Source organism: Schistocerca gregaria, chromosome 6, assembly GCF_023897955.1.
Source record: "Schistocerca gregaria isolate iqSchGreg1 chromosome 6, iqSchGreg1.2, whole genome shotgun sequence".
Classification (NCBI taxonomy): domain Eukaryota; kingdom Metazoa; phylum Arthropoda; class Insecta; order Orthoptera; family Acrididae; genus Schistocerca; species Schistocerca gregaria.
Genome location: NC_064925.1, coordinates 447,619,354 through 447,646,268, shown reverse-complemented (window position 1 = coordinate 447,646,268; position 26,915 = coordinate 447,619,354). Strand labels below are relative to the sequence as shown.

General features: G+C 39.6%; 1 protein-coding gene across 4 annotated transcripts in view; it reads left to right on the top strand.

Annotated features, from left to right (window-relative positions):
- The window catches only part of LOC126278021 (ubiquitin carboxyl-terminal hydrolase 20-like), a 160,654-nt gene that overhangs the window by 73,460 nt on the left and 60,279 nt on the right, over positions 1-26,915 (top strand). For all 4 annotated transcript variants that reach the window (XM_049977739.1, XM_049977740.1, XM_049977741.1 and 1 more), the window contains exons 11-14: positions 4,968-5,146; positions 12,804-12,996; positions 13,499-13,753; positions 25,321-25,447. In XM_049977739.1, the coding sequence (XP_049833696.1) occupies positions 4,968-5,146; positions 12,804-12,996; positions 13,499-13,753; positions 25,321-25,447 (754 nt within the window). The remainder of the gene's footprint in view (positions 1-4,967; positions 5,147-12,803; positions 12,997-13,498; positions 13,754-25,320; positions 25,448-26,915) is intronic.

Sequence of the window (26,915 nt, the reverse complement as noted above, 5' to 3'; positions counted from 1 at the left end):
TCAGTATTTTCTTTACAATACTAGATGTAATCTTGACGTAATAATGCTTCTTTATGTGGAGCACTCACTTCTTGTGTCCATCTGATTGTTTGCTTAATTTGTTTATAAAATGACCAAAGGCAAACTAGGTATTACTATTTGCATACTGTTTAGTAACATTTTTATTCCTATCATCATTTAATGAAGCACCAACCACAACTAGTATAGCAGCAATGTAGTATATCATTACTAACATCAGGTAGTAAATCTTTAGTAGTAAGCTTTTACATTAATAAGAATATAGCAATTTGTCAGTAGTTACTGTAAACAAAAGTTGTTATTCATTATATGTGTTGACTAATTGGCATTAGTAACTGTAGATAGTAAATCCTAACTTAAGTAGCAACTTAATCTAATAACTTCTGTGTAGTAACTGGAGAGGGAAAATTCCCAGCAGTGCATGGCATGACAGGTGCCAAATGTGATACCACGGCAAGTGTGTGGCAGGTGTCCAGCCTATTACTGTGGCGAGGGTATAGCAGGCGCCTGGTGTGGTACGGTGGCAGGGATGCACCAGGTGCCCAGCATGGTACAGTGACAAGGGTGCGCTAGGTGCCTGCTTCGGTACTGTGGTGACGGTGCGGCTGGCATTGGGTAAGGTACTGTGGCAAAGACAAGGCAGATGCTCAGTTTGATGACACAGCGATGGTGCAGCTGATGTCTGGCGTGACAGTGGGGCAAGGACCATGGTAGTCAGGGCACAGAGTGGAAGAGTGCTCTGACTGATGCATTGTGTGAAGCTGCCAGCATTTGACCCAGAATGGGAAGGTGTGTGATTGTTCCATAAAAACATGGGAGAACTGCCGGATATCAGTAACGTTCTGCCACGATATTTCGGCACAGAGTCTTCTGGCCATCTTTAGGTGAATGCCACTGTAGTAGATATCCGGCAGTTGTCCTGTGTTTTTATGGAACAATCAGTACGCCTGGGAAAGCTTTAAACATCACAAGGTGTGTGATGATTGATCAGCTGCAGATGCTGCTGGCAATTGGCCCAGAGCAGGGCCTATCTGCATACTGGGGGTCTTGCCGCAGCCTGTACCAGCAAATGGGTGATAGGCCTGTGATATCACGTGATCACAGACAAAGGAATAGGTCCATGATCACAGTGCCACTACTGAATGGTCTGTGCACATCAAACAAGGAGCAGACATTTGGGGAAACACCTGCAGCTCAAGTAGTTGGGCTACATGCGAGTTGCAGGTGTTGCTACTGCGGTACAGTGGCCAAGCAGGTGTCCCTTTTCTCATAGGATGGAGCCATCTGGGAGCAAGCTGAAAAGTGGCAAAAAGGGGAAGAATGTGTGGAAAGTGGCTTGAAGGATGTCATTGGATGGGCAAAAAGTGACAGGAAGGATAATGCCGGATGGGTGGAAAGCAGTGGGGAAAACTTCGCTGGATGTGCACAAAGCAGTGGGAGGACGCAACTGGATGTGTGGAAATGGCCTGGGCTGATGCTGACAGGCAGGGGAGATACCGGCATGGAACTGACAGGCTTGGCAGGAGTATATTGTCTGGTGGGGCTTCAGTGAGGCGTCAGCTGCCAACAGGAGGCAAACACGAGCAATGATGGCCACTGGAAATTCAACTACTATTGGGCTTGGCTGGAGTGGAAGGGCAGCAACTGGAAGGTCATGGTGGCAGCCGTACCTAGAGGCGATGACACACACCAAAGATGCTGGTTACACTGATTGAAAACATCCTCGTCATCAGCTGACAACCAGACTCGTCACCCATGGAAGAAGGACCGGCCAAGACTACAGAGTGCAGAGCAGGATCGGGCACGGCTGGAGAAAGATGGCGGATGAGGCAAAGTGCTAGCACTAAGGCCAGTGGATTGTTTATCCTTGCCGCCAACTAAAGTGTCCTCACACGAATGTGAGCGCAGCATGCAGTAAATGGTGAGTTCCCAGGTATACACATGAAATAGTTTATTACCCTATCAAGAGAAACGTTACTTACTATGACAATGGTAGTGCAACTGATGTTTTCTGTGGTATGTCGGCAAGACAGCTGGAAAGAAATTGTCATAAGGTCTCAACATGGGTGCTGCAGCGAGGGCACAAAAGATGTGGTACTGGGGCAAGGGTGTTGCTAGCTCATGGTGTGGTACTGTGGCAAGGGCACATCGGACAACTGCCACAGTGACACGGCAAGGGTGCAGTACCTGCCTGGCGTGACAATGCGCAAAGTTTGCGCCAGGTGCCTGGTGAGCCGATGTGGCAAGGGTGCACCCAGTGTGACAACTCGGGAAGAGTGTGCCAGGCGCCCAGTGTGATAGTGCGGCAGTGGTGTGGCATGCACCCAGTGCCTGTCTGTTGGACCCCGTGGAGCAGCTGGGACTTGTCCCAACAGCCGATGCGTGGCTCAGAGCAGGGACCTGTCTTTCTACTGGTGGCTGTGCCACTACCTATAAAGACAGATGTATTGATATTCCTGTGATGCCACATGATCATGGATGAAGGAATAGGTTCTCAATCACAGTGCCACTTTTGAATGGTGCACATGCATTGAGCAGGGAAGAAAGCACCTTTAATGAGTTAGTGCCTGTGAGTCTGCAACTGGGCTACCCAAGAGAAACGGGTGCAGTTGCCAAGGCATAGTGACCAGGGGAATGGTCAGACACTGTATAAATGACAACTTTTCTGTAGTAACGGAAGGTAGTAACTACTCAATAGTAAGTAATGATGATATGATCTGAACAGTACCAGGAGCTTGCACACTCCCAATAATGACAGATGACTGTAAGTTCTCTGATGAAATTGGAGCTACCATCCAGTGAAAGATACTAATCTGCCAGTAGTAACTGATGATCATGATTTATTAGCATTAATTGTTTGTTCTTCATTTGCTGGAACTTCGTGTACTGAATTAATAGTGTCAGAATGTTTAACATCACCATCGCTCTTATTTTCCACTAAAACAAAGTAATCATCAAAATCTTGAGTCTTGTTTTTTCCCGAGTATATTGTATTATCTAGTCTGTCCATTCTAACATTTAACTTAGAAATTACCTCTACTAGTGTTTTATGTATTTGAGGAAACCCACTATCTATTTGAGAAAATTTGTCATTTATTGGAGCAAAACTTTCGTTCATTTCTGATGTAATTTCTGTTAACTGATTTAAAACTGTGTGTCTCAATTTAATATCGATTGTCCTTTTAAACTAATACTTATTGATACTGATGTCATCAGGAGTTAACCATTACACATGGACAGCTAATAATGTCACATTTGGCATTGCAACTGGACAATGCTTAGCTGAATTCCTTTCTGAGATCTCAAGATGGTCTGATTAAGTACCAAAATCAGTTGTCTTCAATAAAAAATAAAGCAGAACAGCTGTGTATCGTTCAGTGCAATTTTTAATAATAAACTATTTCATTTTATTCTTGTTATGAAGTAACTTCCCTTAGTCAGTTTTCTTTCTTCATTGAACAGTTGTTGACAACTGGCTTCATAATTAAACATTCCCTGAACTAGTTCACTTAATTGTCTGACAAAATCAATTGCAATTAAAAACTCACTTCACAGTATATGAAATCCTAAAAGAACAGGACCCACTGGACTTTTGTGTTTGCCTTCTGTTGAGATGTACTCTGCAAACCACCGACTGTGTCTACGACCTGCTATTGCCTCATGCCTCTGGTTGCAGTTTCTGATGTTGTCTGCCTCATCTCATCACATGTAGATATTGTGTTGTCTGCTTAGTGTTCACGTGGCTGTGTTCTACAGGAGTGGCCCATAATAGAATGCATGTTGCTAGCTGATATTAATGTAACAGAGCACGGCAGTGGTGCATTCTACTGTCTCATTCTTGAACTGTTCTCTTTATAGGTTGAGCTTGTGCCTGATAGAATTTTAATATATGTGAATCTGTATAATATGAATATAACAGAGGGAAACATTCCACCTGGGAAAAATATATCTAAAAACAAAGATGATGTGACTTACCAAACGAAAGCGCATGCAGGTCGATAGACACACAAACATACACACAAAATTCAAGCTTTCACAACCAACGGTTGCTTCATCAGGAAAGAGGGAAGGAGAGGGAAAGACGAAAGGATGTGGGTTTTAAGGGAGAGGGTAAGGAGTCATTCCAATCCCGGGAACGGAAAGACTTACCTTAGGGGGGGAAAAAGGACACACACACACACACACACACACACACACACACAACCATCCATCCACACATATGGTGTCTGTGTATGTGCGTGCGTGAGCGCGCGCGCGAGTGTATACCTGTCCTTTTTTCCCCCTAAGGTAAGTCTTTCCGCTCCCGGGATTGGAATGACTCCTTACCCTCTCCCTTAAAACCCACATCCTTTCGTCTTTCCCTCTCCTTCCCTCTTTCCTCACGAAGCAACCGTTGGTTATGAAAGCTTAAATTTTGTGTGTATGTAAGTGTGTCTATCGACCTGCCATATATATTACTGATGTAATTGCAGGCTTAAGCAAATATCTCTAAGTGTTTGAATTATATTGAAGTTTTCTTTCTTTGTTACAATAAACATTAGATTTCAGAAAATATATGAAGATGTGGCATGGAGAGAAGTTTTCAGTAATTCTTTGACTCTGAAATATGATAATAATTGGATTCATTAGTACTGGATAAAGAAAGATCAATTCAGAATGTTGGTAATGTTATGCTACTGCCATGGAAAGTCATGTAGAAAATACAGTTAAAGCTGAAAAAGTCCTCTTGCGACATTTGCCTGGTTTCTGTGAGTTAGATCACAGTTGTACAAAAAGTAGTGCTAAGTGTGAGGGTATCTAATGATAACAACCAAAGAAAAGGACAACAGAATATGCAGTACACTAAAAAAAAGACTTGTGCAGAAATTTCATTAAAATGTAAAGTGAAAGCTGTTGTTGTAGAAGTATTAGCAGAATATTCTTTTTATGTTTTTGTTTTGTTTTACCAGCTGTGAAAAGTGCAATTTACTTCGAAATGGTGTCAAATACTCCAAAGTTCTGGAGTTGCCAGAAGTTCTCTGCATCCATCTGAAGCGATTTCGGCATGAGTTAATGTACAGCTCCAAAATTGGAAGTTATGTATCTTTCCCTCTGGAAGGCCTTGACATGAGACCCTACCTACATAAAGGTATATCTTTTTTATATTTATAATAATTAAATGTAATTGATGTTCTACATATGACGGGGGATAAATAAAAGTTGCCTTGATGAGTGGATATTATTTTGTGTGTGTGTGTGTGTGTGTGTGTGTGTGTGTGTGTGTGCTTGCTTGCGTGCGTGCGTGCGTGCGCGCGTGTGCGTGTGTGTGTGTGTGCGGGCATGCGCGTGCGCGCGATTGTGTACACCACATGTATGGCCACCATGTGATCCACTGATCCACGTTTGTTCAGAGTGTAGTGCGGGCTGTGTCATTGTGTGTGAGCAGTGCAAAGGGGACAATGGTACTCACAGTGAAGCAGCAGGTGTTTGTTTTGGAAAGCTATGTGGCATCAAAGTCTTGGAAACAGTGTGGCCATTTATTTGCCGAGAAGTTTAATAGTGTCAAAGGGCCAACGAAGAGCATTCCAAAACATGCCCACACACCAGAAAATGCTTCAGAGTCCTGCCAAATCAACCCAACGCCTGTGACACGAGAGCAGCATATCACGACAATTGTGTGGGCAAATGCTCCACCTGGAGCTGTTAAGGTCACTTTTATTTGCTCCACCCTGTATATGTTAGTCAGTAGACATCAGCTTTAAACTAGATACAGTTTACTCCATGTAAGAAAACTTGATTGTCGGTTCTGTCTTCATGAACGAGGTGCATAGTTCTTAACCCTGATTGAAATATCAGAGTTCATTGCAGCTGTTGTGTTTGCTTGGCACTGGAGTGATGCTGCTGTTTAGGATATTTGAAGGCAAAACTTGTTACCATTGTGGTAAGCTGTGATGTTTGAAATAGGCCTGTCATACATGTTCATACAAATAATGTAAAGCTTGTTAATACAAATCTGCTGTATTCTCTTAATGCCTTCAAACAGAATTTCATCTGTTTATAGACTATGTAACAGCTTCACACATACTTTGTTTTTCTCTGCAGTTTCTTCCACATAACTGTGCCATTAAAAATGCACAAAATACTTATCTCAAAAAGTAATGTTTCTAAATCTTCAGATAGTTCATTCAAATATCTGCTCAAAATGTTGTACACACAATTTTATTTTCTCTATGCTAAGTGTAGTTTACATAAAAACAATATTAACATTAATAAAGAGACTCATGTTATGGCACTTGGTCACACAAATCGCTTTCTGATCCTAAGTTATCTGCTGTTGTGGATCAGTGACCAACCAGCCAGTACTTGAATTAATTTTGTCAACTTTTCTCTAGTACAGTAAAGTTCATTCCACATATAAAACAAAATTAACATGGAATTCGAAGCTGTATTCCATGTCTCATGGTCTTAAAGTTTCTGGTTTTGATTGTGGATTCTAACGAGAATCCTTCTTTTTGGAATGGGTTGTAACACATTTCAGACATGCTACTTACCACTTTAAAAATCATCCAGTTTAAAATTTGTGTATTAAAAGTTGCTAATAAATGCGTTTTGTTACAATTGATAATTATTAGTAGTAGTTTTGAGATTTGCTGGCATGTATTCTGTGGTGTCACCGCCAGACACCACACTTGCTAGGTGGTAGCCTTTAAATCGGCCGCGGTCCGGTAGTATACGTCGGACCCGCATGTCGCCTCTATCAGTAATTGCAGACGGAGTGCCGCCACACAGCAGGTCTAGAGAGACTTCCTAGAACTCGCCCCAGTTGTACAGCCGACTTTGCTAGCAATGGTTCACTGACTTCTACGCTCTTATCTGCCGAGACGATAGTTAGCATAGCCTTCAGCTATGTTATTTGCTACGACCTAGCAAGGCGCCAGTATCCGTACTATTGCTATTGTGAATCATGTACCATAAAGAGTGACGTTCTCCATTAATGGATTAAAGTTAAGTATTCCACCAGCTACGTCCGTTTTTCTCAATTCTAATTCCCTTGTCATGTTCCAGACCTCACGCCAGCCTGTGTGAGCTAAAACGTGTGCATTTCGGCCTCCTTTAGCAATACGGTGTTGGCTCTCCTGCCAACCACAACATATTTAATACCTCCACCACTGTATAACAAATTCTGTGATAATGTAGCAAACTTCTTATCAACTTTAATGAACTGTATTATATCCTTTACACAGTTTTGTGGATACGTCTTTTTTTGCAGTGTTCATCCTGTTTAACCTTGTTGTGTAAAGTGCAAGTTCATTAGTTTGGAGCTGTTGTAATAATTATCCATATAAATGCGGCAACTGCCATGCAACTTCTTTTCCAAACAAGACCTAAAAGACCATGCCTGCCCCCACCGCCACCCCCCACCCCCACCCCCACCCCCAAAAACACACACACACACACACACACACACACACACACACACACACACACACACACACACACACACACACACACAGAGAGAGAGAGAGAGAGAGAGAGAGAGAGAGAGAGAGAGAGAGAGAGAGAGAGAGAGAGAGCAACAGAAGACCTAAAACTGCATTGGTATTTCATAAGTATTGCTCAAAATGTCTCTTATGGTGTGCATGCAGTAAGGGAAAACTGCACCCTTTATTTTCCCCAAGGACATGCTGGTCTATTGTATTGCTTAATGATGATGGCAGGCTATTGGGTACAATATTCTGTAGATAAAACAGCTTTCCTTTTAGATCTACAGGTGCAAAATACTCTGGAAAATGTCATTGGGTAAAACAAAACTGGTGTTCTGTGAGTCAGAGTGTGGAAAGTTAGATGGTTTATGAGACTGGTAGTTCCTCCCACCCTCCGTCCACCCATCGACCTTTTGACTGGTGTGACTTCCTTTCCTGTGCCAACTTCTACTTATCATTGTTGCACTTGCAACCAGTGTCTTCAAATTTTTATTGGATTTATTCTGAACTCTGTCTTTCACTACAGTTTTTATCATCTGCAACTCCTTGTAGCATTGAGGAAGTAATTCCCCTATGCTGTGACATGTTCTATCATCCTGTCCCTTCATCTTGTCATTGTTCTTCATATGCTCATTACCTTCCCGATTCTATAGAGAATCTTGTCACTTTTGTATCGTATCAGTCTACCAAATTTTCGACATTCTTCTGCAGTGCCACGTCTCAAACTCTACAGTTCCATTCTTTCCCTGTTTTCCAACAGTCCTTCATTTACTTCTGCAGAATGCTGTGCTCCAAGTGCGCATTCTCAGAAAATTCTTCCTCAAATTTAGGCCTATATTTGATACAAGCAGACTTCTCTTGGCCAGGAATGCCCTCTTTGGTGCCTGTGATAGGCTTTGTATTTCATGTTCTTTTGCTTTTGAGATAACAGAATTCTTTTCGCTCTGTCTACTTTGTGGTCACCAATTTTGATAAGTTTATTGCTGATCTCATTTTCGTGCTCATTACTTTTGTCTTTCTGCAGTGTACTCCCAATTAACATGCTGTTCTCATTGAGGCCAATTCACACTAGCTGTCATGTTGTTTCTTACCATGTCACGGCACTGTCACCTCAGGGTGTCTTCACACTGTCCTTCATCACATCACGTCACATCATGCAATGTCAATTTGATTAGCCCAGTACTGAGCGAGCGGTGAAGGTGAAATTGTGAACTTTACTATCTGTGATACAAAAAGTCATAGTGTAGTATTGGAATTGAAGGACTAATAACAGTGAAGTTTATTAATAGTTGTAGAAACTTCATAACACGTATTCTTGATCAGTTTTATTTGATAAAATACTGATCAGTGAAACAACACTTGAGAAATCTACATTTATTTGCTAGGGAAAATATAATACATACAAACTCATCAAAAAGTATTTATAAAGGAATAAATAGTGGTTGTTTACCTTATCCATTATGTTTTTTTTCCCTTACATAACTGGTAACTTTATAACCAACTGTATTTTTCTGCTTCATTACAGCTGACTTTTTCACTGAAAATGTTATTTAATGAAAATTGTTTCATCGTCTTATGTTCTCGCTTACATACAGTGTGGGTGTCAGCCCTCTTCTAGTATTGTAAAAACATAACTTTTCCCTTTCAGATACTCGACCTTGCTTGTAGAAGAATAGTCATTGGAAAAAATGTCGAAGTCATCATTGAACATTTTTGATTTGTCACGGAAACAAAGCATAATAGTAAAACAGTGATTAAGATGACAGGAGCACTAAATCCACTCCTACAACATGAGTGAGCGTGGCGAAAATAAGTTAATTTCTGATGTTTGCTGATGACGAAGGCATCAAAACTTTCTTCCTTAGAAACCTTGGCTGAACGTGATGTTCACAGTCCATGTGAATGCCACCATTTGAAATGCATTGTGGAATGTTTTAACGTGACGTGACTTTTTGACGTGACTTTTTGACGTGACTTTTTGACGTGACTTTTTGACGTGACTTTTTGACGTGACATGACTTGATGTGACATGACTTGATGTGACATGACTTGATGTGACATGACAACTGTTGTGATCTTTAGACTGTTCATTCCATTTAGCATGTCGTGCAATTATTCCTCACTTTCACTGAGTATAGCAATGTCTTCATTGAATCTTGTCATTGACATCCTTTGTAACAATCATGCTCACAATATAGCTGAGAATTAAGTCAGAATGTCAGTTCAAAAATATTCGTTATTTGAAGTATCCACGTCATATCGTCATTGTTCTTTCAAAGTGATAAATTGAATTTTGAACCAAGAAAATGTTACATAAATTCTTACTTATGTATCTGGGTGAATTGGTGGTGATGAAGATGATGTTAATCCTTTAAGTAGCACTGGTAAATACATGTTCTACTGCAGCTACTGTGTATCTACCCTGTGTAATTGTTTTCCTCTTGATTCACTGGTATGGATATTTACCACGCAATACCTCAATGCAGATGTAGAAATAAATAAGAAATTGAGCAATGTTGCTGATCTTTGATTTGTGGTCATAAGGCCTTGGTCCAGCGCATAGTTCTTGAACCACGGTATTATGCCCACAAATCAAATAGCAACAATATTGCAAATGCTGGCCGAGAAACTCTGAATGGTATGAATGCATTGAGAAGTTTTATTCATTTCTACTCCCAAAAAGTAAATGTTGACATGTGTATCATACTTACACAGGGAAAAGCACCTCGTCACCTAAAGGTTAAATATTATTAATGTTCACTGTAGAAGTCCTGGGGGGTTATGAAATATTTTCACATTCTTATGTGGTTTCAGTGATTAAAAATCTTCATTTACTCACCTCAAACCAAACTCAACTCAGCTGCATTCCTACGATGTGACTTTTAATCTTTTTAATATTACACAAACTGTTTACTCTGCTGTTAAGGCGTAAGATGTAATTACAGTTTCATAATACGAATGATTTCACTGAAAGATTTGGTTAAAATTTACATAACATTTTAAAATAATAGGATTACAATGATACCTTTTTCTTAATGGCTTTTCCTTTTTTTGTTGGCATATTAGAATTTTTGTATCTAACATATTTCAAGTATGAATGCATGGTTTTGCAGCGATATGAATTAATAAAATTTTCTCGGGCTTCCAGCCACGTCAGGTGGTTAAAATCCCACGAGCTTTCGACCGAGCTGTCCTCAGTCATTGTCAAGTGGTAAGACTGTCTTACCACTTGACAATGACTGAGGACAGCTTGGTCGAAAGCTCGTGGGATTTTAACCACCTGACGTGGCTGGAAGCCCGAGAAAATTTTATTAACATATTTCAACATTTTTTGCTATTCACTTTGGGTTTTGAGATTCGCCTATGAGAACCAGACTAAACGCTTGTATCAACATTCCTCCAATAACTGCAGCTTCCTTAAATTTAATGTAATTTTATGAAAACCATATCAATAATGTAACATCAATGAGTCAGTGTTTTACATGTCCCTATTATGGATTCATCTGGTCAGTCTCTCCCTGCAGCTTACTCCTTTTTTCCTGACAATTTCAAATACCTTGCACCGTTTTACAGTGTTGGATGCTTTTTCTAGGTCGACAAGTGCTATGAATGTCTTTTGATTTTTTATAAGTCTTGCATCCAACATCAAACAAAAAACTCCCTGACCATTTCTTGTCATCCTGTGCTATTGGTCAGAGCCTAGCAGTTGCTGGACTAGGGAGTTACTGTCCCGTGTGTTGACTGCCGTTAAAACCACAACACAAATGACCATGTTTGGAGAGGTGTCACGACTTGGAAACTGATGAATAGCTTCGCATGATGCCGAATGATGAGTTGCAGTTCTGCACTATCCTGGATATCAATCATCAGCAAGTATCTGGTGACACTGGGAGAGGTTGCATTCTTCCAATGTTTTGGGAAGGCACAGCATTGATGCTTTTGGTGTCACGATGTGCGGAGCCATCGAGTATAACTTCAGCTCACAGCTGTTAGTGATTGAGAGCATTCTGACAGTACAACAGTATGTTGCAAATATCCTGCATTCTCATGTGTTATCTCCTGTACAACTGTTCATGGTGCCATTCTTTTCAAAAAGCACTTATCCCTATGAACTGTCAGTGTGATGTTATAGGTACCCTGTGGCCAGCAAGACCCCCAGACCTCTCCCCAATAAAACATTTGTGGTACCAGCGCAGTCACCAACTTTGTCCAAGTCCTAGCAGCCAGGCTGTTGAGGACCAGTTACAACAGTTGTGGGCAAGTTTGCCTCAAGAAGAAACATCAGCTTTCTGACACCCTTCCCAACTGCATCGGTGCTTCAGTGTAGGCCAAGGAGGTGCAACATCATACTGATAAGTGGGCTCTATATTGCAGAGTTCTCTATAAACTTAAATCAATATTGTAATTGTTGAAATAACATCACATACCCTCTAAACCAGTACAGTTTCATCTCATTTCCTCCTCCCCTTATTCGTGCTTTTCTTTCTTTCTTTTCTCTCTCTCTCTCTCTCTCTCTCTCTCTCTCTCTCTCTCTTTTAGGTGGTGTATTTCTTAGAGTTTAAGGCACATTTGATCTAAACTCACATAGTTTGGAAGAGGTGGAGACTGACCCTTAGAAAGTTGTCAAGCAAATTTTTATTTCCTATTTGCAATAATGGTATTTTGAGTTGTTTGGCGGATTTGGATGCTAGGGTATTCAGTCTCACAACAACAGCCTTGTGGTCACTAACTGCTGGAACCTCATGATGAGCTCTATTTTCTCATGATTTTTTATGACTAAGAGGTCTAGCATGTTATCACAACCGTTTACAATTCATGTGGGCTTATGAACTAAATGCTCAAAATAATTTTCTGGGTACAATTTTGGATGATTTTTTTCTGCCTACCACTGGCTTTAAATCTGTATTCTCGCCAACTTGTCTGTGGTGGACTGCAGTCACCACCAGCTATAATTTAAGATTAGGGTATCTGTTCGAAATGACACTCAAATTTTCCTTGAACCTTTCAGCAACTGTATCTTCTGAGTTATTTAGTGACCTGTTAATTGAGTTTTGCTGGTTTGTATATAGAAACACAAATGCTTTAGTGTAATGGGGTGAAATTATTTATTACCCTTCACCATCACCTTTTTTGTTACCATTGTGTTAAGATTTGAAGAAGTCAACTTACTGATTAAGAAACAAAATAGATTAATGTGTATTTGTTACTGCATTAGTAGATTTGTGTCATTGTGACTGGAAACTGGTGAATATAACTTTGCTGTTCTTACATAATGGCTTATAATATAAATTAGTGATCTGACATATTTCTTTTGTGTTCCAGATTGTGTCTCTCAAGTCACTAGTTATGACTTGATGTCCGTGATTTGCCACCATGGAACAGCTGGTGGTGGCCACTACACCTGTTACTCCCTGAACTGTATCAGTGAGCAGTGGTTTGAATTTGATGACCAGTATGTTACACAAGTGTCTCCTGAAACAGTCCAGAACTGTGAGGCATATGTTCTCTTCTACAAGTAAGTCTGCCCTAAAACTGATGTTTGGTTTTGGCACTAAATTTTTCACCCATGAAATAGTTCTTCCCTGCCCTAAGTGCAAGAATTAATTCCTAACAATTTCTTCTGGTCATTCTTTCATGCATTTACATTAGTTAGTTGTCATCATTAGAATCATATTTTTATTCTCGAGGGTGTTTCTATTTGTATTAGCCCCAGGACTTATATACTTATAACAACCAGGAGGTTAGTTTCTCATAAGCAAATATAATACTATGCCATTTTTAGGATTTACCAAGAATGGGATATTAGTGAATATTAAACGGTTTCTGTTAAATGGTGTTACCACCTTATGGCTTTATAAACAGCTTTTATTTTTTTGTACTTACAATTTAAAGCAATTAAATGATTAAATTAAAACTAGTTTAACTTTTTTCCATTTTGTACATACATTTTAATGCTATTTGAAGATTAAATAAAAACCAGTTTTACTACTTCTTTTTTTGTTTTCTTTCATAAATAGGAAGTCATGTGACGAGATTGGAAAGAAACGCCAGCGAGCTGTTGAACTCATTGAACTCTCATCCAATGAACCATCTCTAGATTTCTATGTCTCCAAGCAATGGGTCAACAAATTTAACACATTTTCAGAGCCAGGTCCGATAGACAACTCTGACTTTCTTTGTGCTCATGGCAGAGTGCAGCCATCCAAAGCTGCAGATATGCACCAGCTGTGTACCATATTATCACAGCCAGTGTGGGAGTACCTGTATGAGACGTGAGTTTATTACACTAATAAGTTATTTCTTTGTGATATATGGATGATGATGTTTTCTTTGGTTGAATGAGCTGTCCAAGTTTCAGTACACACGAAATGTGCTTCCTAGAAAAGATGATTGTTCCACAGATAAGGTACTTTCAGTCAGAGTTGATGAATGTCTCTATTTTATTTTTATATGGCTTAACATTTTTATATATTGGTACACATGTTTATTTAATGCATGCAGGTAATATAATCTGCATAATTCCAGGTAGCCTTAACTTATCCACCATCTTAGGAGCTCCTTTGCTCTTGTTGTGTAATACTTTCTGCTTCTTGAATTTTACGAGCCATTACTAGTTCTGTCAGTACTCATGTTTCAAGTGGTTCAGTAATATTTAAAAGTGTTCCACAAAGATCCCCTATACCACAGTGAAGGTTTGGATATGAAAATGAAAGTGCATTATTTACTCTTCATCAGTTATTTCAAACAAACTACTTACATTTCAAACAATGGAAAAACCAGGATGGAATGTAACAATATTGTGAAAAAGAAGGTTGCCACTCACCTTATAGCGGATATGCTGAGTCGACACAGCATCTCTGCTATATGGTGAGTGGCAGCTTTCCTTTTCACAATATTGAAACTACTTAAATTTCTTCCACAGTTCTTCAATTCCATAATAATTTTGTGTCTAACTTTGTGGCCACTGATCCTCATACTAAATTAACTATCTTGGTGAATTCACAACATTTATGGACAAAATTTCTGAAATGTTCATCTCTTGATTGTTGTCTTGCAAGCCGTTGAAAATAGGCAAAAATGAGAACAACACCTGCTATTTACCTAATATTGAGTGCTTGCCTGTCATAATTTTTGTATATATTATGTCAAACTAGACCCATTGTTTTTCAAAGTTTTCATCCCTGCTTCAGCAGTGAACATGGCACACCCAAAATATTACAAAATAAATCACACCCTTTTATTACCACTCTAGGAGAGATGGAAAGGAGTGGGGGTTGGATGTTCCTCATTTTCGGGAAGATTGTAGGTAGCCCAACCCATGGTGAAGGAAGTGGTTAATTTGTTTGAATTTGGAGTGATTCAGGGTAATGATGTGGTTTCTCTGTTGCAATTGATTTGCAGGAGTGGTTGAAGGACTATGAACAGTAATGGTTATGACGGGAGATCTGTTTATGGACTAGGTTTGCAAGTTAATTACTGCTGATGCATTGTCCATAAGCGGCCAGATTGTATGGGAGAGACTTTCTAGTTGACAGATATCAAAGTGGACATATTGTTGATGATTAGAAGGCTTGATATGGACAAAGATTTCGATGGAGCCATCAGAGAGGTGGCATGCTGGGTTGTGAGAACACAGTTACCAGCTGCAATGGGGCATTGAGGTGGTTAGGCTCATGAATTTTGGCTGGCCTACAGATGGTGCATTAGAGGAAGTAAGAGACGGGTTCAGGGGAAAGGTTCTGGTATGGGCCTAAGGATTTTAGTAGGGATTGGAAGACATGCTGGACTGTTGGGATGGTATCACTTTATCAGGACTTGCAGGAGGAAGAGCCCGACAGGTGGCAGATACCTTCTGTTGGGTGATAACTATGGTTCATCATGACAGTGGTGGATCGTTTGTCCTTAGGCAGGATTGTCAAATCAGAGTCTATATTTGGCCATAAGTGTCTGTTCTTTCCCCCATCAAGAGAGAGGTGTTTTTGGAAGGGGAACGAGGAAAGGAGAGTATGGCCAGGTTCAAGGCAAGGAATTCCTGGAAAGAAATCATGGCTTGGGGAGTGTCATGTTTGGGCAGAAGTATTAACTGGAAGAGGAAAGGGTTGATGATGGCTTTTAGCTGGTGGGTTTGGTGGCAAAAAGTGTTTTAACTACAGGGGTTAGAAGATAGAAAGTGATTACATTAGGATGTGAGACTAAAAGTGCGGCCTTTCGGCAAGTCTGAAATTACCATGGGATTGAGGATTTTGGTAGACAAGTTAACAACATTGATGTTGGTTTGTTTGGAATTTGGGTTTTGTGATGGGAAGTTGGTGAGGAGTTTTGAGTGTAAGTTAGGTGTGTTTGGACAGTGGTGCCCTAACTAATCTTTAAACTGGCATACTTTTAAATTTGATGTCTGGTGTACTCTTTCAAATCTTGTAGCCCAAGAATTTTAATTTTGGAGGTGGGGAGTACGTATCTAGGGTTTGTACAATAACTCCATGTCATGAAGGGAACAGAAGTGTCATTGATTCCTGTGGCATGGAAATTTGTTTCTCTCATACAATGTATGAGAGAGATAGGGATGGAAGAAATCTGAAGATTGGGAGGTCATTGTGTAAGATGGTCTGCATAAGTAGAAAGAGGGAGTTTTAGAGATTAGGCCATTGGGGGATATTCTAAGTTCGGCAGAACTGTAGAAGTGGGATGCATAACTGAGCTGCAGCTAGGAATAGGAATGCTTTTATGAAATGATATAGGTAGATGGGGCAGTGGTCTATTTGGGACACTGCCACTGCAGATATAAGAAAAGGAATGTAAATGATGTCAGAGTTTTAAGCATGGGTAATCACTGTAAGAGAGTATTGGGTGTGGAAGTGGAAGGTATACATTAAAAGAAAAAATGCAAACTTTACATTGAAAATAAACTATGAAAATAGAAAAATAAACACATGAAATAGCTGTAAAACGATCCATTGGAAACAGTTTCAGAGTTTGGGGAATGAAAGTACATAGGAGAACCCTTCTTCCCTTCATTCCCTAGTATCACCCACAACAGGAACAACTCAGCTATGTTCCTCGGGCTGAGACAATCTATCATCAAGTCCAGAAATTAGGAACATTGTACACACAATCCTTTCTACCTTTTCCCAAGTTTTCCTCCTTCCTATCTTTCCACAAGTTTTCCTCCTTCATACCTTTCCCAACTGTTCCATATGCTACACCTACACCTACACGTAACCCCTTGCCACAGAGGTTGTAACCCTGTGGAACACCCAGGTGCAAGACATGTTCTATGCACCTATGCAGCACATCATATTCCAGTCCTGTGAAAGCACTCATGTCTTGCACCAGCTCCCGCTGTACCTTTGTGCCGTGAACTAGGTGTCCACCCAGATGAATGACCACTGTCAAAATGTATCCAAGGGTAATGTTGACCACCCAGTGGCAGAATGTTCTTCGAAACACAAAATGATTGATTTCAATGGCTATTTCATTACTCGTGCCCTTTGCATTGTTACCCGCAATACCAGCTGTTCTGAACTACATAAATGGGAATTGTCTGTACAGTACGTCCTGCATTTCCACAGCTCTCCTAGTCTGTCCCTGCTAGCCTTTGTCCCTCACTTACATCCAGATGTCCCTAAGCCTCCTCCCACCACTTCTCTCATTTTACTGTCACTTTCTTTCCTTCTGTTCTATCTCCCCCTCTCAGTCAAATGCCATTGTATGACACTTAATTCTACTATCTGGACCAGACTGAGTTAACTGATTCCACTTTCCTAACCTGTCTGCTTGCTGCCTCTCCCTCCCTGTTGTCAGCTGTTGCATGTAAAATGTTGTACTTTATATTGGTAAAAGCATGCAAACACAAGAAACTATTGATTTTGATTTAAAGTCACAATGTAATGAGAAAATAAAAAAATACTGACCAACACTGTAAGACTCTGAATGTTATAGAAAATATTCATTGTGAGATCCGTTGTCATCCCACATAATTACTTCCCTGATGTTGTTTTTATCAGTGTAACATAGGACGAATTACACTGAACACGGTGCAAAAAAATTAAAGAACAGTGGTGGGCACATTGAGGTAACTTCCAGATACACCACTTCAGGTGTCAACAGGTAGATGTGTCTACTTACAGATGAGACTTGTACTGTTACCAGTGCAGTTAGTATGTGAGTAACAAATTACACTACACTGTTAACAGACTGCCATTTGCTGGGCAAGACTCCAACCCTTTTACAAAAATAAGAGAAAGTGGAGTTAAGCCACTTGGGTTTTAAGGGGCTTATATAGGTAAGTACAAGGGGCATAGCACTGGCACAGAGGAGGGGGTATGCATCTTTAAAGCAGGCAGGTTGGTTAAGGGGAGTAGGATGCCACTGTTGGTAAATGAGAAAGGAAGTCATTTTGGTGAAAGCTACACAGTAACCATTTACATGTAACTGGCTACAGGCTTATTCAATTTATTATTTTTGGGAAGTGTGTAGAAAGTTATGTTCCATTCAAGATTTTCCATGACTATATTAATGATGCTATTTACATGTTCACATTTGGCAGAATTTCTGCTATTTGTTTGTAATTAGCATATTCATTTTCAAATCCTAGCAGCCAGAAAATCAAGATTTTGTGAACTCTTGAATCAACAAGTGATTGAAAAATGAGAACCTATTTTAGACTAGAGGAATAGCATGAGAAGTATTGAAAATTGTCCCTGGAGGGAAAGGAAAGATGATGCAAAAGAAGAAAAAGGGAGAAAAAAAAGCATTGAGTAATGAGATCAAGCAGTGTTTGTAGCTGATCAGGGAGCATGGTACTTAATGAATTGATGATTTTGCACCTCTAAAATGCAACTTGCAGGATTCTTACTTGTTACAAAATTACAAACCTTAAAAGGTCAAAATGTAGAACATCCCACATGGCGGAACAGTAATTAAGAACAACTGGGTTTAGTTTTTCCTGATTTAAATTTCTTATGCCCCTAAAGGACAGCAGGCAAAATGTAATATAATCCAATGTATCTGTACCTGGCCCGGTGAAACATGTCACTTGACAGCTCGCGTGTGGTTGGCTACACTGCAATTGTGAGGTTGCAATACCTGCCACCACACACGCCCACAACTCCTAAGTACGTTTTATAAATGTAAGCTACAATCAACATTAAAAACAAAGATTCCAAGACTTACCAAGCGGGAAAGCGCCTGCAGACAGGCACATGTGTGTGTGTTTGTGTTTGTGTGTTTTGTTCATGTGCCTGTCTGCCGGCGCTTTCTCGCTTGGTAAGTCTTGGAATCTTTGTTTTTAATATATTTTTCCCATGTGGAAGTTTCTTTCTATTTTATTTACTACAATCAACATTTATACGTAAGTGCAACAAAGTACGTTTTTCTAACAATGGAGAGAACAACGATGGAGACTAAGCATGTGATAGTATGTTAAACCAGGAAATAAAAACACCCAAAGTTAATGACAGTATCTACAAAAAGTCGTTCCAAATTGTTACAGTAATAGCTGCATGTAAAAAATCATATAGTAATGTAATCTAAGCATCCCATATAACACGCTATCCACACTCATAGAAAGAAATAAAGCAAAACATGCATAGCCTACACGTTTGCAGAGAGGAAAAGAATTAATTCTGTATACATTTACACTCACCAATTTACAATGTCAATGGCGCAATTCCATCCAGTTCTCCTTCACTGTCATTGGAATAGCACCAAAACCATTGTCATCGTCGGCATCATCATCATCATTACGAGAAATCGTTAATTGTTTGTTTTCATTTATAATTCCGTCTATAGTCTGTGCTTCTCTTATTAGTTTAGCAACATGATCTACTTTTTTCCTCCATGACACAGCGTCTACAGTAGCAAGACCTTCACGTAGCAGTCTTTCCACTTCTGTTATAGTAAATCTCTTGTTGTTACTTCTGATGTGTGCTTCGACTTCACTCCAAACCAATTCAGTTGGATTAAAATGACAGTGATAAGGCAGTAGCCTAATTACCAAGTGATTCTGTTCAATTGCAATTTCATCTACAATGTATTTAGGCATCACAGGCTTATTTTGTTTCACGAGCGAGTATAACAGCAGCTTTGTCGTGCTCATGTCCACAGCAATGTCTCTCGCCTGCAACCACAGCACCATAGTTTCTTTACACTCACTTGAGGTGGGAGTTCTATCTAAAATCATGGAATGGTATGGTGCATTGTCCATCACAAAAACTGTCGGAACACTAAACTGGAGCAACAAATTTTTAAACCACTGTAGAAGCCGTGGGTGGTCCATATCCTCATGATAGTTACCAGTTTTTTACGATCGAAAAACTAGAAGTCCTTCAGGCACAAAGCCGTTCGAAGATCCTGCATGGGCCACAATTAATCGTGATCCTCTTCCTGTTGGCTGATGACCGTCCAGCATTCTGTCCAGCATTCCTCAACTGATTCTCCAGCGTTGACCCAGGTTTCGTCTAACCATATGACTGAGCGAAACTTCCTGGCAGATAACAACTGTGTGCTGAACCAAGACTCGAACTCGGGACCTTTTGCCGTTCGCGGGCAAGTGCTCTACCAACTGAACTACCCAAGCACGACTCACACCCCGTCCTCACAGCTTTACTTCTGCCAGTATCTCGTCTCCTACCTTCAAAAACTTTACAGAAGCTCTCCTGCAAACTTGCAGAACTAGCACTCCTGAAAGAAAGGAGAGCTTCTGTAAAGTTTGGAAAGTAGCAGACAAGATACTGGCAGAAGTAAAGCTGTGAGGATGGGGCGTGAGTCCTGCTTGGGTAGCTCAGTTGGTAGAGCACTTGCCTGCGAACGGCAAAAGGTCCCGAGTTCGAGTCTCGGTCCAGCACACAGTTGTTATCTGCCAGGAAGTTTCATATCAGTGCACGCTCCACTGCAGAGTGAGAATCCCATTCTGGCATATGGCGAAGTGTATGTCCTTTACTACAATTTTGTGTAAGAAAATGGTACAAGCTGCAACGACATGAGCTTTTTCTACTGACAGTTTGCGTCCATATAACTTCTTAAAACAGGAACCCATACTTTTTAATATCATCTTAAGTGACATTTTCCCCCCATGAGAAAATTTCACTTTCTTTTAAAGAAATTAGCAACTTCACTATTGTGGGGTGTTCTTTCCTTTTATAGTATCCGTATGTGTGCCGACGAATTACATCGGATTGGAAAGAATCAATATCTTTAACAGGACAAGGCTGCTTTTATTTCTTGCCCAGAGTACTTAAAAACACACTGTTCCTTCCACACTGTTTACTTCACCGTATTGTAAGTCTTGAAGTAAGACCCCTTTCCTTATAACTTTTCGTTCGCTGAGTCCTAGAGTTTTCGAGGTATGCTCTAAAATTTTATTGGCGGGAATCGACGCATGCCCATGAACAGAAACAAATTCTTGTTCTTGCTCGTAAAACTCACGCGTCCTCTGTAGCAATTCCAAATCCTGACTATTTAATGGCACTTCACGGCGCAATGCATTGTCGCTTGGTGAATGACATCATTTTGGTGACATTGTCTAACAAACAAAAGCTGTAGTCGAGGCGGTAACACAACACAACAGCAGGCATTTGTGCACTGACATACAATGTTTACATGGAAGCCGGAAATGTGGTAGTGTTGACGCCGGAACTGGCTTTTGTTTGGTGCTGTTATTGGTTCAGAAGACACAGCGCCTCCCGTTCCTCACTTGTTTGTTAGTTATACTACCAACTCTAAGGTGCTTGGGGAGTGACCTTGAAGTGACATGTTTCAGTGGCCCAGGTATAACAATGTTAACCTTGGATGAGCTATAAATAAGACAGCATGTATAAAAATGTGTTACCAAAAGTTATTTATATTATCATTGCTTTTCAACATAATGACTGTAGCGGTTGAGGCATTAGTTATATGTTGCCCCAAAGCTCCTAATTTGGAAATGCTGCCCTCATATAGTCACTTTTTCTATTCAGGGATCAGGATAGAATGACAGATGATTTAAAATGTGCTGCTAAGACTGATTAATGAGTTGTTCACTTGCATAGGCATTGTCAGGGATCACAACAATTTCAGAACTCACGCACAACACCTTCACTCGCAGATTTTTATCTGTACACTTGGTTTGCTCCTCAACAAATTTCTGCTGGAGTATTCCCTTCTGCTCGCAGGAAACAAACAATGCTTCACAATTCACACTTGGCAGGAGAATAAACTTAGGTGACTATGTTTATGCGACTGCAGCTCAGCATACACTGACCTTTTGAACTCGGCAGTGACAGTGTGTGTGACACGGGAAATTTGCTGCCACTTACTGTGCATACCATACACCTGCCGCATGGCTGGCGTTTATGCTGTGCAATTGGAATTTAAAAAAAATCTTGTATCGTGCCACATAACTGGCAGTTCAGTTTCTCTCTTTTATCATAAGGTAATGCAAATTTAAGACAATAATTTCAGATGGCTAGAGAAGTAAAATCTTCTCAGTAGTGTGCATGCAACACATGCCTTTTCATACGTATGAAAAATTAAAATAGTTATGTGCAAATTGCCAATAATATACAGAGTGCAGAAAGGAGGAATAAATTATCACGGTTAAAAAAAGATGTGGGATATGGAATCAAGCAAACTTTGTCAGGTTGCCATTGTCTAGACAGACATTGTTTTGTAGTTGTCAGTAACATGCCAGTCAGCAGTGAGTGCATGGAAGTTGTTGCATGTAACCTAGTAACCTATCTTACCCTAGCTAATGTCTGTTACGCTAAAGAATACAGTTGCTGTTTAAATTAGTTAAAGATAATTCTTTAAACTGAACATTCAAGTCTGGGAGAATTTTCAATGCCTGTGCTGGCAGATTACATTAGGCATGATATTTACTGGGTTTAGACTGACTGTTAAATTGACTATGGTAGAAGTACTATAATGCCATTAATTTTGTAATAAATTGTCGTATACAACATCACTGCAATAACTTAGTTGACATGTGGTTCCATGATGTACAGTGTTATTTTTAATAATAAAATCTAAAGCTCAGATGTAATATTTGCAAATGTGTAGAGTTATTCTAACAATGGAAACTTCAGCTTGAAATGTCAACAATGTAAGGAAAAGATAGATTGCTACCTACCATAAAGATGACATGTTAAGTTGCAGACAGGCACAACTAAAAAACACATTAGCTACCGGCCACAGCCTTTGTCAGAAAAAGTAACACACACATTCATTCACAAAAACAAGCACACCTTAAACATACATGATCACCATCTCAGATAGCTCGGGCTGGAATGGCAACTTAACATGCCACCTTTATTGTAAGTAGCAGTATATCTTTCCCTTACATTGTTAAACTTTAATTCTAACACATCAGGTACACTGCAACTGTAAATTAATATACTGATGAAAGAAAAAGAATATTTAAATTAAATTTTACACATTCTTGTTTTCTCAACTAAAATTGTAACAGTAAATACTCAAAATTTTGCCTCCAATATTGCCGCATAGTTGATATTTCCAAAGAAATGATTGGAACACCCTCTCAGTAATTCCTGGTATGATGCAAAAGATTGTAATGGCCTCAAAAATTCTTGCAACCAGCTTTTCTAGGATGTTGACTGTTATGAGGGAAATGGGTCTTTCACAACACTCCACAGGTAACTGGTTTTAATAAATGAGACTTTCATAACATTCCACACAAAAGAAGGTTAGGTGTATTTTAAGTAATAAAAGTTCATTCTTGCTAACTGTACAGTAATAAAATTGTGCCTTACAGTATTACATTTCAGCTATCTGGTACTGCTACGAGGGCTATTCAGGAAGCAGGGTACGTTTTGGCATTTAAAAAAAAAACTAAGTACAAGAAAAACATGTTATTGTATACATCTGAAAGAATGACTGACCTTTCTCAGCATTTGTTTTGAACTGCTCTTCTAAGGCTGTGCAAAGTTTGACAGTACCGGGCAGAATTTATGATTGCTCCATGTTTGAGAAAATCAATAAGCAGCACACCTTGCCCACCTCAAAACACTGTCGCCATCAACTTCCTTGCTGACAAGGTTTACAAACATTTTCTTGGTTTTTGGGGCAACCTTGTGTGCCCCCACTTCATAGACTGTAATTTTGTCTCGCAAATGACATGTTTCACCCAAGTCTCATCACCGGTTACGATATGATTCAGTAATGAATCGCCATGTTTGTGGTAGGTCTCCAGAAATGTCAACTATGCCCCCATTCACTGTTCTTTATGGTTCTCTATAAGCACCCATCATGCACAAAATTTGTGGTAGCCTAGCTTTCAAGTGACAATTTCAAACAACAAAGCCCAGGGAACATGTGGAAAAAAAGCATATGCTCCTTTATTGTGAAGCGATGGTTTTCATGAATCATTTCATCAACTTTAGTGACAAGATCGTCAGTCACAATGCTCGGGCGTCCGCTCTTCTCTTCATCATGAATGTTGGTTCGACCATTTTTAAACCAAATGCACCGTTTCTCGATGGAACATTCACTCATTACGTTGTTTCCATACACTTCGCACAGTTCATGACATATTCCTGTAGGTTTTAGATTTTTTGCCAGCAAAAACTGTATCACAGACTGCACCTCACAACTGGTGGGATTTTCGATTGCAATGCACATTGAAAATTCAAGTAGCGAAAAAACCAGACATGCAGGGATGTTCCCGCTGTCACGGATGGATGCCGACTGAGCTGCCAAACATGCAGATACCAAAATATATGCAATCGGCGCGCGCCTAGCTGCATCAGACGGAAACGTTCCTTACTTTCTGAATACCCATCGTATTTTTGTAGTGTAGTTCATTACCTTGACAAAGCAATATTGCTATTGTACTTTTAGTGTAGGAAATTTAATTATTGACCTTATACTGTAAAAATTGCAGTAAAGTACAGGTTGGAATAACAAGAATAGTATGGAAAGGATAGATTACCACTCACCACATAGAGGAGGCACTTAGTTGCAAACAAGCACAATGAAAAAGTGTGCTAAAGTGTTAAATTTTTTGGCAGTCTTTTTCGTTGCACCCGTCTGTGACTCAGTGCCTCCTCTATGAGGTGAGTTGCAGTCCATCCTCATTATATTATTATTAAAAATTACAGAAAAACTGCTTCTAATGGAGCCAGCAGTGGAAAGGAATTCAAAGTTTTTCCAAGTTTGACTGTTCAGCTGAAACAACTATCTTGAACTAATTGGACAATAGTCTGTGTCATTTTTCAAGCCCCTTCCTACACACACACACACACACACACACACACACACACACACAAAGAGAAAATGAACATAGGTTTGGGGGATTTGCCTTATTGTCTACTTGTGATGGGGCACAGAGGAAGGCAGACAAACTTTCTATCTTATCAGGCCTTACAATATATTTTTGTGAAAAACAATCAATAGAATTACATTGCCACTGGTTTATGTCCATGTTACAGTCTGGTGGAAATCATTGACTTACTTCCAGAGTTAAGCGCTGCAAGAGGCAGGAGAAGACCAAATCCTGTGGGCTAGTAGGGGATGATAGAGAGAGATACGTGAAAGAGGCTCAAAATTGGGCCACTGTCTAACATTTGATACACTATAGTAATTGTGCTCTTAGCACATCAGGTATTAGGAGTATCAAGTTAGTTTAAATGCCCACACTTTCATCTGGGTGCCATTTTATGTCCATAGTTCCATAACTGTGCATCCTGCATATGGTTATTTGAAAAATTTTGTTCATGTACTCAGATCTGAATTGTCGTCTCTGCCCAACCTGCCTCAGTACTTGTGTAAGTTATAAAGCTGCAACAATTTTTTTAACTTTCTTGGTGTTTATTGGTTTCAGCAAATTTAAATATTTTAATTCCAGGTTTGGTGGTGGTCCTGCATGCAACTTTCTCCGTGCTTGTGCCACATGCCAAGAAGAACAAGAAGTTTTACAGAAGCGTATAAAACAAGAGCTCCAGGAATTCATGCAGCTCATCAAAGATTTTCAGGTACTGTAACTGTCAGGCATCACTACAATAATAATTATTTATCAAGGTTTATATCCTCAAAACATTATATTAAAATTTCTTAAATAGTTCTTGATATTTGTAATTTAAAGTTGGAAATCGTATAATTTTCACAGGAATATGATGATATGCTCTAGCTAGCACGTTTGACTGACTCATCTCATATGTGGTTTTCTGTAAATCCCATCGTACTGGAAAGGATGTAATGAATCAGTTGTACATTAACAGATCTAAGTAGACAATTTAATCTACTTCTGTAAAGTATAGTTATAACTAATTGTGACTAATGAAAACCTATTCACTTTCCAGATTACGGTACATTTCATCAGCAGTTAGAAAACTAGTTGATTTTCTTAAGTGGGGTAGATGAGTATTTGGTACTGTAAAATCCAAAAGGTGTTGATTCCAGTTTAGATGTGCAGCTTTGGGTATTATCTTACTTGATAATTCTGCAAGTTTGTCAAAATATCATTGCCCTTAGCTTGCACTGAACATAAGTGTTCTTTCATTAACATCCCTCACATATTGTTAGCAGAGCTCTGCATTTCTGCCAAAATAACTGCCCGCATCTTGCTCATTTGTCTGCGACTCGATATAGGGCACTTGAACACCTGCAGAGGTAGATTCCATCATCTCTGCAGAGGAAAACTGTACAGGAATACTGAGTGCTCAGTCAGTCACAGCTTCCTGACAGGACAGGGCTCCTCGTGCTGCAACACTCTGTGGAGACATTTGACAATCACTGCTACCAGCTGTGGCTCTTCAGGAAGGCTCACTTGCACACCTTCTTTAATGTGGCTGCGGCCCACTTATTTTCCAGTAGTTTGAAATATGATGACTGTCTTCTTGACAGCCACTGACAATGAACCACTTGTAGTTGTTCTGCTGTAGGAAGGTTAATGAAACTGTTGGTGACACCAAAAGTCTATCACAATTGGAGGAACAAAAAGGGATGATTCTTTTAATAAACTAGTCTCACTAGTGGCATGTTAAAAACATGCATATTTCTAGTATTAAATGATATTTTTTGCACTGGGTAAGTGAGGATGTTTTAATGATTTGATTGAGCTTTGAGAGATGTGGGTAAAATGTTTTGATTTCTAATAAAACTGATAAAATTTACAAACAAAATTTTTATGATTTATACAATATTATCTGTGCATCAGGTATTTTATTTTATGAAAAAAAGTAAGTCGAATATTTTAATAGTAATTTCTAAATGCCCTCTGAGGACTACTTACAATGGGAGGTGGGGGGGAGTGTTATTAAATTGGCAGTGCATCATTGGCTAGTTAACCGTTCTTTTGAAAATTCTGCAAGCAGTAAATCTCAACACCACAAACAGAAATTTGTTTCTGATTGTGAGCATTGTTTACAAATAAATGTTTATAGTTTACACACTATAGTTTGTCACGTGTTGATTTCTGTACTAGAGACAGAATGTTACGCA